The sequence below is a fragment of the Blennius ocellaris genome (genome assembly GCF_963422515.1).
Source record: "Blennius ocellaris genome assembly, chromosome: 22".
NCBI classification, from domain to species: domain Eukaryota; kingdom Metazoa; phylum Chordata; class Actinopteri; order Blenniiformes; family Blenniidae; genus Blennius; species Blennius ocellaris.
The window spans coordinates 13,729,478-13,745,294 of record NC_137671.1 but is presented as its reverse complement, the minus strand read 5'-3'; the positions used below and the strand labels follow the sequence as shown (position 1 = coordinate 13,745,294).

The 15,817-nt window shown below is 47.5% G+C and overlaps 2 protein-coding genes across 2 annotated transcripts; one reads left to right on the top strand and one right to left on the bottom strand.

Annotated features, from left to right (window-relative positions):
• Positions 1-72: 72 nt before the first annotated feature.
• On the bottom strand, positions 73-7,897 carry elk3 (ETS transcription factor ELK3). The gene is made up of 5 exons (XM_080517876.1): positions 7,734-7,897; positions 4,554-4,794; positions 3,749-4,465; positions 2,956-3,078; positions 73-1,416 (listed from the first exon to the last, which is right to left on the bottom strand). The coding sequence occupies exons 2-5, from the start codon at positions 4,758-4,760 to the stop codon at positions 1,333-1,335; spliced, it is 1,131 nt and encodes a 376-aa protein (XP_080374002.1). The 5' UTR covers positions 4,761-4,794; positions 7,734-7,897; the 3' UTR covers positions 73-1,332.
• Positions 7,898-8,759: 862 nt separating this feature from the next.
• On the top strand, positions 8,760-15,200 carry hcfc2 (host cell factor C2). Its single transcript, XM_080518154.1, has 16 exons — positions 8,760-8,789; positions 8,892-9,250; positions 10,330-10,478; positions 10,560-10,720; positions 10,817-11,019; positions 11,108-11,192; positions 11,428-11,525; positions 11,607-11,840; positions 11,923-12,066; positions 12,197-12,255; positions 12,553-12,667; positions 13,592-13,725; positions 13,823-14,020; positions 14,163-14,460; positions 14,545-14,608; positions 14,718-15,200. The coding sequence occupies exons 2-16, from the start codon at positions 9,085-9,087 to the stop codon at positions 14,725-14,727; spliced, it is 2,118 nt and encodes a 705-aa protein (XP_080374280.1). The 5' UTR covers positions 8,760-8,789; positions 8,892-9,084; the 3' UTR covers positions 14,728-15,200.
• The last annotated feature ends 617 nt before the right edge of the window (positions 15,201-15,817 follow it).

Below are 15,817 nucleotides of genomic sequence, written 5' to 3'. Positions count from 1 at the left end.
CCTAAATGGTGTGTGTGCAGCAGCCGTTTGTTTTTTTGTTTGTTTGTTGTTATTCAATCCAGAAAAAAAACATCAAGACAGGAACATTTATTTAAAAAAAAAAAAAAATGCAGAAAAACAAGCAAATCAATGAGAATATAATGTCTCTATTATAAAAAAAACTTTGTGCAATTTTGACCTGGAAGCTGAACACGTTTCTACATTTTCCCTGTCCAAAGGCACAGCCGGTGCAACGCTTAAAGGTACAGTGCATTTTAAAAACACGCGTCTTCATACGGAGAATAAACGCTCCTCTTACTAACAGCTGCTCCACGGGGGGTCGATCCACCTCCATCACCTGGAAACATCTGGATCAATCTGTTCACATCCACCACAAATCCTGAGATTTCTTTGTACAGAAGCATTCGTCATTCTCTCTGAAAACTGACACTCTTACTTTGAAAACACTTTTATCCACATTTGGGGGCAAAAAAAAAATGAGCCGACATTAATCTAAAGCAGGGATTTTATTTCTTGTAAAGATGTTTAATTATTTGAAAAAACTATTTTCTCTAGAAAATTGTCTCAAGTTCAGGAGCAACTAAGTCTTAAGAAAATCCATCATTTTGCACTAGTAAAATACACATTAGCTAAAAAAAACCCTGCATTTTCTTTGGAATATATTCTCATTATTTCAGAAAACACAGAACTCCCATTCATAAAAACTGCATTTTTTTATTTGAAAAAGTTGTTTCAGTAAAAATGTTTTGAAAGATAATTTTAATTTTAGTTTTACAATTTTCATTAATTATGAAAATGTTGCTTTCTGTTTAAAAATGTGATTTCAGAAGAAAAAAAACTGGACATTTTTGTAATGCACTTTTAGCCTCAATAGAAAATGTGCATTTGAAAAAAATAGGAATTCTATAAAATCTTCAGACAAAAATAGCCAATTTATTTGTAAATGTATTGTCAATTTTTCATTAATAAAGTATTTTTGTCAAAAGATTTCTTCTAAGTTTAGAAAATATAGATTTTCCCAGTGAAAACTAGAAAACTTTTCTGTAAAAGTTCTTACTGAAAGAAATTAATTATTAAAATAGATGTAATAATTAAAATAAAAATCTATTTTTGGAGTTTAAATAAAACAACTACCATTTATAGTTTTATAAAAATCTTAGGGTTTTTTTTCCTCCCACGAAGAGCAGAGCTTCTCTTTGTGATGTGAGTGCAAAATGCTTCTATACATCGTTTGTGTGTTTTCTCAGTTTATTCTTTGGCTGAGAGCCGGAGTTCGTCTCTTCACAGGATCCTGGTCCTGGTCCTGGCCCTGGTCCTGGTCTTGGCCCTGGATCAGGACTTGTGGGAGGCGGAGGAGAGCAGCAGAGGGGAGGCGGCGTCCAGGCTGGAGCGCGGCAGCGGCAGCAGGGAGGGGAACTACAGGGCGACACCGACACAGGAAACCATCAGACAGGAAGTGCAGCGGGAGTTACTGACGTTTGTCTCCACACCGTGAAAAGATCCTTTCAATGACTTTTTTTGGCTTTTTCTACAGTCAAAATAAAAAAAAAAAAAACAATAGTAAAGTAACAAATTCTTAAATATGGACTTTCTACACCAGTATTAATAGTATTATAACATATAAATAACCCCAAATCTAAATCTCTCCTCATTTTAGTTCAACAAAGGTTTAGTATTCAATCAAATTATTTCACAACATAAAATTACAAGATATATAGCAGGCTGCTTCATATTATGATCAGAATATATATATATATATATATATATATATAAAAAACTTCTCTCTTGAAATTATCTTTATTGTTGATACATGTTGACATGTGATAATGCGGACTCAAGTGCGCCCCTAGTGGTTAAATGACAGAACTATGGGCCTTATGTTTTACTGTTTGTATGTGATCAAATATTTAGGGTTGATAACCTTAAAACATGAGAAAACGTGTCCTGTTTAGTTTTTTTTTTTAGTTTTTAATTTTCTTGTAAGTTCAGGAACAGAAAATCCCTGTTAAAAAAACTCAAATAAATGAACACATTTATTTATTCAGAAACCAATTTAAAAAAATCTTATAATTAAAATACTTCTGCATCTAAACATTTTTTTTATAACTGTTAAATTCTCATTGATTGAGAAAATAGATAAATTCCCTTTAAAGAAAAAAATCTTTAATATTGTTAATTCCAAATTAATGAAGCCAAACAAAGTCCTGATTTCCTGTGTTCAAGCTTTTCAATATTAAGTTTAAAGATGTTAGATCTTTTGCAACCCCCCCCCCCTTCCTCCAACCAACTCCACCAAAACCCAGCCAACAGGAAGTTGCCCCCTTTTTCTTGTCCGCGGTGGAGCGGAAACATCTGCAGCTTATTTTGAAACCTCTGGCATACGCTGAATCACACCAGCAAAAAAAAAAAAAAAAAGTGCATTAAAAACAACAGCTGAAGTGAAGCTGAGTTGTTTACACACAATGCAACGGCTTTGGGGATTTCTGGACATTTTACACCAAAAGGTTTCATTAAACTTGGCTTTATATTGAAATTGTTGTCATTTTCTATTTGAATTCTTTGATTTTTTTTTTTTGTCTCTGCATCAAGACAAAGAAAAACTTAAGTACAACTGTATTTCGTGCTGTAAAAACCACACATCGACTCATAATACTGTAGTTTTCCTATAGATTTTGAAATTACAAGTGTTAGTGTGACGACCTTTAGTTTTAATGAATATCTGGTTACTAACCTGCATTTCTACCCCTTTTTCTTTCTTTTGTTGATGTATGTGTGTGTGGTGAGTTTCTATCTATCTATCACTGAGTATCTATCTATCTATCACTGAGTATCTATCTATGTATATCTATCTATCCCTGAGTATCTATCTATCTATCACTGAGTATCTATCTATGTATATCTATCTATCCCTGAGCAGTTTCAGGAAATGAGGTCACCACAGGAAGTGAGTGTCACCTGGAAGAGGGGGGCGTGGCTCTGCAGCTGGGCGGGGCTTAGGGGTCCCACTGGACTCAGGCTGGACCAGAAGTGGATGTTGGAGAAGAGAGGGCTGGGGGCGAGCAGCAGGCCCCCGGGAGTCTGCACACACACACACACACACACACACACACACACAAAGGTTTGTTTTCCTTTCCTTACAGAAGTCCGCCCCCCCCCCCCCCCTCCCTCCTCCTCCTCCTTCCTCCTCAGCTCATTTCTTTTCCGTCTCTCCAGTGAAACGCTGACGTCTAACTAGTTACTGATGTTTAGCTAGGTCTGGTTTGCGCCGGGACTTGGGGATGGAATCTCGCCGCAAGGCTTCAATCGGGGCGTTTTGACTGGAGGCTGGACGAGGTGACGCGGCGCCCGAGAAGCTCCGGCGGGTGGAAAATGAGCGGTGGACCTTCAAACCGAACGCCGTCCACATGAATATGTTGAGTAATGAGCCGCCACTTAAATTTTCCGTGGGCGACGTACACACACACACACACACACACGCACGCGTGCACGCCGCGGCGGCGGTGTGCGATTACTCAGTCTGGATGGGAGCGTCGGCCGAATGCCTGAGTGTCGTCAGGCTGTCCTGGTTTGGTCGGCCTGCTGCTGCTGTTGCTGCTGCTGCCAGCCAATCAGGAGCCTCGGGGAAACATATGGCTTCACTTAGAAACCTCCTCCTTTCTTTCCGCTCACCTCTCCTCCCCCCCTCCCTCCCTCCCTCCCTCCCTCCCTACTTCCTCTCTGCTCAGTCGAGCAGTGTGGCGTGTCGTACCTGCGCTGTGAGGAAGGCGGGGGTCAGCGACCCCGAGGGCAGCGCCGGGCTGTTGAGCGCTATGGAGACGAGGTCACTTCCTGTCAGGAGGAGGGACGGGGCGGACATGTCCAAAGTCTTTGGCTTCCTGCCTTTCGGCGGCGCGCCTCTGGCCGGTCCCCGCCTCTCCAGCGCGGCGCTGGCAGCGGCGCCCTGCCACCGCTCCCTCTCTCTCTGGCCGGACGACAGGTTGAGGGGCTGGGCGCCGGCCTCCGACTCGTCGGCGGCGTCCACGCTCGGATGGGCGGGGCTCCGCGGCGGGGACGGGGAGCCGGGGGAAGGGGGACGGGTGGGCCGAGGGGACGGTCCGGAGGAGTGACAGTTCTCCGCCGGCGGCGGCGGCGGGGTGCACGGGAGCGACGCGTGCCCACGGTTGGCGATGAACCGGATGACGGAGGCGCTGTCGTCGTGGCGGTCCGACCGCGGCTCCGCCTTGACGGGGCGCTCCAGGACGTGCTGCAGCGAGCCGATGGCGAAGGCGGAGTACAGGCCCGAGCGGAGGTACCGGCTCCCGTCGCCCCCGTCATCGTCTTCGGCCTCGGGTTCTGACGCTCCGCCGCCGCCGCTCTCCTCGCCGCAGCGGCCCGACTCCACCAGGGCCGGGTCCATCTTCAGGATCTCGGGAAACGACACGAACTTGTAGACGAACTTCTGCCCGATCACCTTCCTGATGATGTTCTGCGGGGGAGGAACCAGGTTAGGTTAGCATTTCCGTAGGTTAGCGTGGTCGTTCGGACACTACGGCGGCGGCGGCGGCAGACGCTACCTTGTCGTAGTAGTATCTCAGCGCCCGGCTCAGCTTGTCGTAGTTCATGTTGGTCTTGTTCTTGCGGAGCCCCCACAGCTTGGCCACCTCCTCCGACTTCAGCAGCTTGAACTCGCCGTCGGTGGACGTCCAGCAGATGAGGTGCTTGTGGCTCTGGTCCAGCAGCAGCTGCAGCAGGAACTGCCAGAGGGTGATGGAGCTCTCCATGGCGGCGGCGGCGGCGGGGGAGGGAGGGGGCGATCTGAGGACGACAACCAGCGGTTCATCTTCCGGTCACGCTGCGGAAATAACACCTTCACGACGTAATATCTTGGAATTCCAGGGTCTGCCGACCGCGGCGCGTACATACAAAAGCTTATCAGTCGTTTGTTGGCCAGAAGAGGAAAGACGCCAAACACTCCCACCTAGTGGCCAAGTGATAAAATCACTTTTACTCTCAGTGGAAAATATACAGTATTGATGAAGGCAATAAATTTCAATTATGGACAAACATATAATGAAACCATGTGTAAAAAAAATTAAATAAAAATAAAGAGTCGTGTATAAGAGACGGATTCGGATCAACTTCAGCATTCACTGCTAATGGGATGGAGCCGTTTCAGGTTTGTGAATTCAGCTTTACACAACGTAAGAACATCCATCTTTTTTGGGGATTTTTAAATAAAGACAGTAGTTAAAGGGTCTGGAGCCGATGGTCTATAATAGGAAAACTCATACAGACAACATGCAAAATGTGAATTTTACTCGCGACGAAACTAAAAACATTAAATGACACTTATCCTGGCTGAAAGCGTTCTTTAAAAAAAATTAAAATCTGAAATAAGTTCCGTATTTGGCCTGTTTTTGGTTTATTTTGTCTCCACTTGGATTTGCCGGCCTGACCAACACCCAAACAATACATCAGACACACCACCGTCCCAGCAGGGGGTCGCTTTTCATTCTGGATCCGAGCAGGGAGTCATAAGATGAACCAGACGATTCCTAGAGATCCTAAAGACATGTAATACATTTACCCAATCATGGAAAAGCCTCTGCGGTGATTTATCCTCACTTTCCTGACTGCGTGTCGACGTGATGTGGGATTTTTGGATCATCTGCACACACAGGAAGTGTGTAACGTAGAAGAACGACGCAACAAACGAGCTTTTAGCGCAAAAGTAAACAAAGTTTATAATATATTTGATGAAGAAATATAGGTTTGTTTATCAGGTCTCACATTGTGTGTGTGTGTGTGTGTGTGAGAGAGAGAGAGAGAGAGAGTCCAGACGGTGGGTGGATTTCACAGTGTTTCCATGGCGACAAAGCAGGATGTGGTCAGTGACCTTCTGCGAACACAAGCGCAGGTCTAACCGCCGTGTTCACCTGGGAAAGGAGGCGGGACGGCCGTAAAACGACGGAGCCGCGCGACGACGACCGCCGTCGTTTCATCCTGTAGCCGTGGCAACGAGACACCTCTGCCTCCATCATGACTATTGTTCACCGGGTCAGTAACGCCGGAACTGTCAGTCGCTGAAAACACACGGTGTGCACCTCTCTCTCTCTCTTTTGTGTCTTTGCGGAAGGAAGCAACCGGCAGGAAGGTGGAGGAAAGTGCACGTGGTGCGAAACAATGACCCATCGTCACAAACATCCAGCTTCCTGTTTCCTGCATGGGTGTGTGTGTGTGTGTGTGTGTGTGTGTGTGTGGTGTGTGTGTGTGTGTGTGTGTGTGTGTGTGTGTGTGTGTGTGTGTGTGTGTGTGTGTGTGTGTGTGTGTGTAGCGATGGAGGCCATGTCGCCGTGTCTGTCTGTCTGTCTGAACGAGGACTTCCTGTCATTCAGCCGAGAGGCCTACCCTCTCCAGGACGTCCTGTCACCGGGACACACAAGAAAACACACACACACACAGTTTCCATCCTTTCTCTTTAAGGAGACGTCTCACTGTATAAAATCCACTCACCATCACATCTTTAGTAAAGCGTGCACCATGTTGAAGTGCCCTTGAGCAAGACTCTGAACTGCAAACTGCTCCTTCCTGTGGCCATAAGACTGTTAATGTCATGATTCTATTCTTACACCAGCCACCGCCCTGTACAGATCAATAGTAATAGAGCAATATTACTTATTTAATCTATATTCTGTGTGGAGCAGTGCAATTTGGTATTTTAAATCAAAACTACTGCAAATGTCTGTGTCTATTCTTTTTAAAACAGACTACAAATAAGTTACATTTAGAGTATTATGCTGTAATTTCAAAGTGGTGACTCTTGAAACAGAATTTTAATTTTCCATCATCTCATATCTTAAGAGTCCAATAATGGAGAGTTTGAAATATATATATTTAAAAAAAAAAGAAGTGCTTCTTCCACATGATCTATTTATTATCCGGGTGTGAACGCGGCTGCAGGCTGTTTGATCTGCGCTCACTCCTCAACCCTGAGAGAAACACCCAGCAGGAAATATCGGTTTCAGAATAAAGGCAGTCTCGCGCTCTGGTCGTCTGTGTCGATGCGTGAACTTCACGGTGTGTTGAATCCTGAAAGAAACGTGGAACACTCCACAGTGGGAACCCACCGAGGCGCCCTCTCACCTTGACGCACGGCGGAGGAGCCACGCGCAGCTCTCCATCCACTTCCACTGCTTATTTTTGAGTTTTCATTTTTTTTTTTGGGGGGTGGGGGGCGATTTGTCTCGGTGTGTGCGGGGAGAGGCGAGCGTCGGGGGCTCTTGCTGGAACTCAAATGGCTCTTTGTTTTGCGCCAGTGACTCATTTTCAAGATGTTGTCTGCTGCCAGCGTCGAACCGGAAGCGCAGAGCAATTTTCGCCTGCGAGGTGGAGACGAACCAGAAAATCTACTACTGGACTTTTAAAAAAAAGGGGGAGGCAGGGCTGAACGTTTCCCCTCAGCAGCTCGTCGATGAACCCAGCCACGTATTGTTAATTTACAATAAAGTCCCGTCTCGGGTTTGTCCCACGGCGGAGCGCGCGCGCGTAAAAAGACCACTTTTACGCGGAGCGTTTGACGAATTTTACGCACGGATTCTTCCAGACTTCAGTTTTAACGTTGACCGTAAATGCACCGACATCTAATTGCGAGACCGCTTCTGTCGCTCCATTTTTTTACGTTTTTTTTTTTTTAAAGCACAAGTGCGCACAAACACAACCACTGGAGGTCGGAAAGAAAACGGTGGAAAACCTACCCGGCTGATGCGTCTCGTCTCGTCCCGTCTGCCGGCGCCTGATGACGGTGACTCACAGCGGAGTGCGTGGTGGGTCGTTCTGGGGCTCCATCATGCTGCTGCTGCTGCTGCTGCGCCCCGCTGTCTGGAAGGAGATCCTCTCTCTCTCTCTCTCGCTCTCTCGCTCTCTCTCTCTCTCTCTCTCTCTCTCTCTCTCTCTCTCTCTCTCTCTCTCTCTCTCTCTCTCTCTCTCTCTCTCTCTCTCTCTCTCTCTCTCTCTCTCTCTCTCTCTCTCTCTCTCTCTCTCTCTCTCTCTCTCTCTCTCTCTCTGAGCAGGAAGTCGGGAAGCTCAGACGGAGAACGAGCGCACTTCCTCTGGCGCAGAATTCCCGTCTGTACACACACACACACACACACACACGCACACAGTATTTCCCATAAATACGACTTAAACTACTCCCTCTTTCTCTCAAGTACGCACAGAACTAACCAAAGGGGGCCAAGCCACGCGCAAAGCGCATGCACGCACACGCACGCACACGCACACGCACACACCATCTAGCACGGTCTGCAAGAATCAGTCCCAGCTACTACCCCCCCCCCCCCCTCTCGGTTTGCAGATGTCACAATTAAACCAAACTGTTGCAGTCAGTCACATTTGTTTGTTATGATTCATCACGACAGACAAACGCAGTTTGGCTCCAGCTCTATTACTATTATTTGGGGTTTTGGCAGCGACGTCTTTCTGTGTGCTACAGGTCGTTTCCAATCCCCCCAAAAATAATTGTTATTAGTAAAAATGAAGGCGGAGTCTTGGAGTACTGCTGTCTTTCTCCAGATCTGCGTCTATTAACGTGCTTCAACACATGTAGGATTCTTTCATTCTTATTAACCTGTTTACAACCTTAATCTAAAAGTCTGAATAAAGTCAATTTGCATCAATGTGCATCTGCAGTCACTCAAACTTATCTGTTAATATCAATTAAATTAAATGATTGACATACTTTGTCTGCAGTTCTTTCTGTTGACGCCAGGTGGGGCTGTGACGTAATTGACCCTAATAACCAGTCACCCCTGGTAATTATTGCCAATTTCACTTTCTGTTGACTTACAAACTTATATATCACTTAGATAGCTTATATATCTTTATTTATTTATTTTTCCTCTACTTGGTACTAGAGAACCAGAGCGGAGTGAGGCCTCCGTCCTCTACTTGGTACCGGACAAACGGGGCGGAGTGAGGCCTCCGTCCTCTACTCGGTACCGGAGAAACGGGGCGGAGTGAGGCCTCTGTCCTCGGGCTCGCGTGGCCCCGCCTCAATGTCTTTGAAACGTCAACAGCGCCAAAGTTTTGTGGCTCCGGGACGGGAAGATGAACTCCGCCACGGAGGAGCCGCAGTGGAGGAAAGTTCACTCCGTGACCGGGGTCATACCGCGCTCCAGACACGGACACCGAGCCGCTGTAATCCGCGAGCTGGTCGTCGTGTTCGGCGGCGGGAACGAGGGAATAGCGGAGGACCTCCATGTCTACAACACGGGTGTGCTAACGTTAGCTGGAGGCTAACTAGCTTTAGCGGCTAATGTTTTTAGCATACGGCTAACGCCCGCGCGAGCTGTTTGTTCTTTATTTATTAAAGTAGTGTGAATTGGTTGCAGGGTATTAATGGTCTCAGAAAGTATTACAATTTTTTATCTTAATAACTGAATTTCACTCGATTTGCTCCAGTAACTATTTCTCGAAAGCCTGAATATTTGTCACGTCCACTCACACTGAGATGGAACTTTTCTAATAAATTTGCAAATAATTTCATTGATCTGGAACAAAAAAAAATCTCAGCAACATTTTTATGGAAAATAGTTTATGTGGTTTTGTTCAGGTTGTGTCGAAATGAGAGGTAGATATTGAGAATCTGACTAAAACCATAGACCTGTTATTACATTAAGTGCAGATGTCATTCATAATATTAATAAATCTTGTGATTCATTAATGGATTGAAATTCAAATTCATTTCATGAATTTCAAGTTGGGGATGCAAAGACCAAAGTGTGTTATAAATGCTGATATAGTTATTACATGTTTCTGATTTGTTTGTTTTGTATGACTGTAACTTGATAGATTACTGTTGTTTGATGGTTTTCAATTATCTGAAGTAGTTAAAATTCTATCTAATCTATATTCTAGTATCTATAAAAGCTGATTGTGGGATAAGCTTTCTAAAAGATTCACATATGTTGACATCCGTATTATAAGTATTGGTTATCTACCATCCCATCACTATGAATATTATATTTAAGGATCAGACACATTTTTTCATATCGGTGCGTCAAAAGCTGGACAATATTTAACATTCACAATAGCCTATGCAGCCCAGTAATGCGTTAATCACTCACACTGTCCATTTCTAATTCGCTATTTCTAGTTAAACCATGGCAATGTTGGTGCAAATAAATAGAAAACATCACCTCGAATCTCATTCGCACTAAAAGGCCATTTAGAGGTAACAATTAACCAAGCAAACATGCCTTTGGAGTGTCGTTTGGAAACTCCACACAGCAAGGCTCTGAGCTGTCCAGCATTTGAACACAACATGTGAACCACTTTATCTGCGTCCTGCAGTGTCCAGGCAGTGGTTCCTCCCTGCGGTGCGGGGCGACATCCCCCCCGGCTGCGCCGCCCACGGTTTCGTCTGCGAAGGCACGCGGATCCTGGTGTTCGGCGGCATGGTGGAGTTCGGGAAGTACACCAACAGCCTGTACGAGCTCCAGGTAATCTTGCTTTGGCCGTAACCGCGAAAAACTCGCGAGTCTCTTCAGGGAAAACGTGTAAATGTGGGTGAACCTCCGCAGGCCAGCCGCTGGCTGTGGAAGAAGCTGAAGCCGCGGGCGCCACGGACCGGCTCGCCGCCGTGTCCGAGGATCGGACACAGCTTCACGCTCGTGGGGAACAAGTGTTACCTGTTTGGAGGCCTGGCCAACGACAGTGAAGACCCCAACGGCAACGTGCCGAGGTAACGGGCAACCCCCGTCGAGACGCTTCGACTGCTTTTCTACATTTGAACCATGAAGTCGCAGGACAAAGTGTGTGGATTCTCTCCCGCGTCAAGGTACCTGGGAGATTTCTACGAGCTGGAGCTGCAGGCGGTGTCGGGGGCTCGAGGCTGGAACGTCCCGGACACTAAGGGCGGGGGTCCCTGTGCGCGGGAGTCCCACACCTCGGTGGGCTACGCCGGCCTCGGCTCCCCGAAGCTCTACGTCTTTGGCGGGATGCAGGGCCGCCGGCTGGGTGACCTGTGGCAGCTGGACCTCGGTACGACCCCGCCTTGCCTCGCCGCCGCCGCTTTCAATTCGATGCAAATGTCAGACGGTGATTGTCTGAAGCCCGGTCTGTGTTTCAGACACCATGGTTTGGTCCAGGCCCGTGATGAGAGGCGCCACGCCGCGGCCCAGGAGCCTCCACTCCGCTAACGTCATCGGAAACAAGTAAAAGGACGGAAACAAACGCACCCTTGTCTCATTTGAGTTAGATTTTACTGGCTGTTAACAAAAAGCAAAGAATCCAAGTCAGAATAATGAAACTCATCTTAGAAACGGGTCTGAAAAGGTCCTAGAGACTCTGTTGCATCTAGAACTGTGTGGAGCCTCGCGGTCTGTTCACATCCCGCAGAGATGAACTGAAGCTTGTTTGAAGACGTTGGGTTTCCCGTCTTTTCTGCAGGATGTATGTTTTCGGGGGCTGGACGCCGGTTCCAGAGTCAGACGAGGCGTCGGGAACCGACTGGATCTGCACCAGTTCCTTGAGCGTCCTCAACCTCGGTAGCATTCCAACGGCTTCGACCCGTCGCGTCCCGTTGGCTCTGGCCGTCCCTCACCGCCGCCTCTCGTCTCGTCCCTCAGACACCATGGTCTGGCGGGACCTCGGCCCGGAGCCGCAGGACGACCTGGAGGCTCAGCCGCAGAGGGATCGGGGCCCGCCGGCCGACGACCCGTACGCCTGCCGGCCGCGGGCCAGGGCCGGCCACTGCGCCGCCGCCATCGGCTCCAGGCTCTACCTGTGGAGCGGCCGCGACGGCTACCGCAAGAGCTGGAGCTACCAGGTGTGCTGCAAAGACCTGTGGTACCTGGAGACAGGTGAGACGCGCGTCGCTCGGAAAAAATACCCGACCGAACGACGACGACCCCCCCGGTTCTGAACTCTCCGCCCTCGCGTCAGATCGTCCGGCCGCCCCGGACGCCGTGCTGCTGGTCAAGTCCACCGTCGGCATGCTCCACGTGGCGTGGCGCCCCCTGCCTGCCGCGGACTGCTACATCCTCCAGGTCCAGCCCGCCGAGCGGACCGGAGCCAACGGGCAGAACGGTGAGGACAGGCGGGCGGGCGGGCGGGCGGGTGGGTGGGAGGGTCGCCCCCGGGGGAGGGGGGGAGGGGCCACCGCTCTTTGACAGAAGAACTGACTTCCTGTCGTCTCGTAACGTTTCCATCCTCTCAGGACCGCAGCCGCTGCAGCGTCACAACGAAACCAAGCGCGAGGAGAAACCGCCGGCTCAGGTTGGTGCGGTCAGCCTGAACACGATGACCACGTAGACCTATGGAGTGTAGAACCGTCGGCATGTATTCCACGAACAAGCGCCGTTAAATAGATACTCGGTGTCGTTCACTTCATCTGACAGTGGTCGTAATGTTATGGCTGATTTTTGTAATTCCCCGTGGAAAGAACAGGTTGAACAGGTTTCTTGAGTCATGACAGTTTTTAGAATGTCAACGCTGCCAGTCGCCATCTTTAATAGAGTATATATATATATATATATTTATATTTATATCACAAGCTTCCTCTTTGAATTCCAGGATTCCAGATCTCTGCATGACGCCTCGCTACAACCTCCCAATGGATCGGCAGAGATCCAGTCGGCGGGGGGGAGGGGCTCGGCGAGGGAGGGGCAGGACGACCTCAAACGCCATGGTGAGTCCAGCGTACACGCCCACAAACCGGACCACGAGGCCGCTTTCAAAATAAGAGTTCCACAAATAGAAAGACTTTCTCAAACATGGGAGGTTTTTTTGTTCCCCCCCCAGGATCCGGCTCTCACACTTATAGAGGGGGGTCTTTAAACCGGGGGGTTGCCAGGTCTGCAATAGAAAAAACCCAGTTAAACGTTCCAAAAGAAATTCAAAGGAACATTTCTGGTTCCATTTTGTGTGCCTGCCACTAGCATCTCCTCTGTGATAGTGACGGTGACAATTAAGGACCAATCAAAGTGAAGAAATATCAATTAAAAAGTCTTTTTCGCCAAAATCCCGTCTGCGTTGACGGAAACATTTTGGCAAATCATTATGGCGCTCTCCTCCTGAATGCTTTTTGTTTTTTACCTTCTCTCAATGGCTTCGGACTTGTTGTGCCCCGAAAAACCATTGGAAGGAGAGAAAAAAAAAACGAACTCTGAGGATGATGATGTTTGGGTCTTGCCTCTTAAAGAGACAGGCACATAGAGTAGGTTCGGACAAAACGGCTGATAAAGTTCAACAGTGTTGCCGTCACTGCAAAATAACGCTAATTAATCAGTGCATCAACATTAAAAGCATTTTTTTGTGTTTTTTTTACTGATTTTCGACGTCTGAGGGACAGTGAAGCGGCTCGTCCACCAGACGAAGGTGGTCAGTGGGTCAGTTTATATCTCAAACCTGGTTTAACTTCAAAATTTGACTCGGAATGATTAATTTGAATAGATTTGTCTACGTCCAGCCTGTGGAAGACATCGAAGATGTCCCTGTTCTGGAAAGGGAAGTGGCAGACCTGGCAACCCGGCATCACATTTCAATGACTTTTTAAACTTTTTCACCTCTCTCTCTCTCTCTCTCTCTCTCTCTCTCATCATTTCTCTTCCAGACGGCAGTGACGCGGTGTGGTTCGACGTGGGCGTGTTCAGGACGCTGTACTCGGAGGTCACTCACTTCTTCCTGCCTGCCGACGGCGACCAGGTGACGTCAGGCGCCAGCAGCCGGCTCTCCAATGTGAAGGAGGTAAAAAAAAAAAACCCACACACACACACACACACACACACACGACAGGAGTCCACCGAACCGCCTCTTCCTCCTCCTCCTCTTCCTCTCCCGCCAGCCCCCGGCTCACAGGAAGCTGCCGGCGCCGCAGGACTACCAGGGCCGGGAGAAGCAGCCGCTGACTCCAGGTCAGACCTACAGGTTCCGCGTCGCCGGCATCAACTGCCGGGGCCTGGGGGGCTTCAGCCCCGCCAGCGAGTTCAAGACCTGCCAGCCCGGCTTCCCTGGAGCGCCCTCTGCTGTCAAGATCGCCAAGGTACGGCGGCGCCACTTGAGGTTTTTCCAAGGCTAAATGAAAAAAGGTTTGCGAATGTGGGATTTCGAGAAAAGCAGCTGGGATTCTACCGCCGCACATCCCGGTGTTTTCACTCGAGTGACTTGTGACTTGGCGTCGGCAGGCCAACGACTCGGTGCACATCACCTGGGAGGCTCCGCCCACCTCGTCCGGCCGGATCCTGGAGTACTCCATGTACATGGCGGTGAGGAAGAGCCGCTCCGGCGGCCCGGACCGGCCGGGCCCCATGGCCTTCATCCGGATCTACCGCGGCACCAAGATGTCCTGCTCGGTGGGTGCCGCCCACCTGGAGAACGCCCACATCGACAGCTCCGCCGCCAACCGGCCGGCCGTCGTCTTCCGCATCGCCGCCAAGAACGAGCAGGGCTACGGCCCGGCCACGCAGATCCGCTGGATTCAAGGTACAACTCATTCTTTGCTTATTATCGTCTTAATTTATTTATTTATTTTTCCCGGAGTTAAAAATTCTTGTTTCATCTTTTCAGATTCGTTTGTAGGGCAGACGTCTGCAGACAGCGGTGCGGAGGCGGACCCGGACGCCGCTGACAGGTTACCACGGCAACGCCTCATCTCATTTCTATTCAAAAGGCAAATCTTCTTCTTCTTTTTTTTTTAAAATTATTATTATTAATTCAATTTTGTTTACTTCCCGCCGCAGCTCCAGTTGATGACGCTTCCCGCCGGCGGCTGCAAACGCGAAACGCTGCACACTCAGGAAGCCGACTCCCCGTCGCCACTTAAAACTTGTATATTTCCTCGAAAGTTTTGTTAACTTATATTTTCCGTACGTAATTATTATCCTTGTAAATACAGACACATGTTCAGGGGGTTTTGTCGAACCACTTGTTTATTTTAGTTACCAAATATTTGACACCTCATATGAGATATGTGCATCACGTCTTTTGCTTCACGTTAATAAATCCCAATCGTCAGAAGATAAGAAGTGTGACTCACCGTCAAGCGTATGAAATCTGAGCTTGCGTTTCCTGGAGGTACGACCCATGTTTGATCAAACCTCAGTTCTTGTGTCTCGTCTTTATAACCACTGTGTGTGTCTGTTCCATGCATGCACCTCCCCTGCTCTTATTTTGAAGTGAAGCCCGCTACATTATCAGTCCAATTACAGGCCTGTGCAACAGGATGAAAAAATAAAAGTGTCCTTTCATCAATCATTCTTCATCGTCCTCCAGAGAGAAATGAGACACTCGATGTCGGATGAGGGGGAAAATATGAAAGATCACAATGTTTACGTTTGTAAAATCAAAAAGGTCCTTCCACAAACATCCCAAAACAAACAATTAAACAGTATGACGGGTTGTGAATGGCGGAGCTCTGATGGAAGATTTAGTGGTCGACAAATCGTTGTTTATTAAAAAATGTTATTTGAAAGTGAATGTTCAAGGTTTGATTTTGACATTTAAAAAAAATTCAAAATACAATATATAAATATAATTTTGATTCAGTTTTGGAATTATTTTGATAAATTATTTTCATTATTCGCTCTTTAATTTACATACATATATATATATATATTTTTTGATATTTAAGGTATTTTTTTTTTTTTTCAGTTGCAGGTTTGATGATTCAAATCCTGTTTTTGGGTTTTTGATTCATTACATTTATTTTTTAATAAACACACACCGTCAGACTGAGTGAGGCAGATAAATATAAACGAACAATCTGTTTATTTAATCATGTATTAAAATGTCAAACCAAATTTCAGTCTTTGTTTAAAAAAAAATATATATATATAAAGTA

Coding starts and splice junctions, on each gene's coding strand:
- elk3 (XM_080517876.1), bottom strand. CDS start 4,760: ATGGAGAGCTCCATCACCCTCTGGCAGTTCCTGCTGCAGCTGCTGCTG. Junction 3,079..3,748: donor CCGCCTTCCTCACAGCGCAG/GTACGACACGCC, acceptor GTGTGTGTGCAG/ACTCCCGGGGGCCTGCTGCT. Junction 1,417..2,955: donor GCCACGCCCCCCTCTTCCAG/GTGACACTCACT, acceptor GTCGCCCTGTAG/TTCCCCTCCCTGCTGCCGCT.
- hcfc2 (XM_080518154.1), top strand. CDS start 9,085: ATGAACTCCGCCACGGAGGAGCCGCAGTGGAGGAAAGTTCACTCCGTG. Junction 11,841..11,922: donor CCTGTGGTACCTGGAGACAG/GTGAGACGCGCG, acceptor CCCTCGCGTCAG/ATCGTCCGGCCGCCCCGGAC. Junction 14,461..14,544: donor GCAGATCCGCTGGATTCAAG/GTACAACTCATT, acceptor TCATCTTTTCAG/ATTCGTTTGTAGGGCAGACG.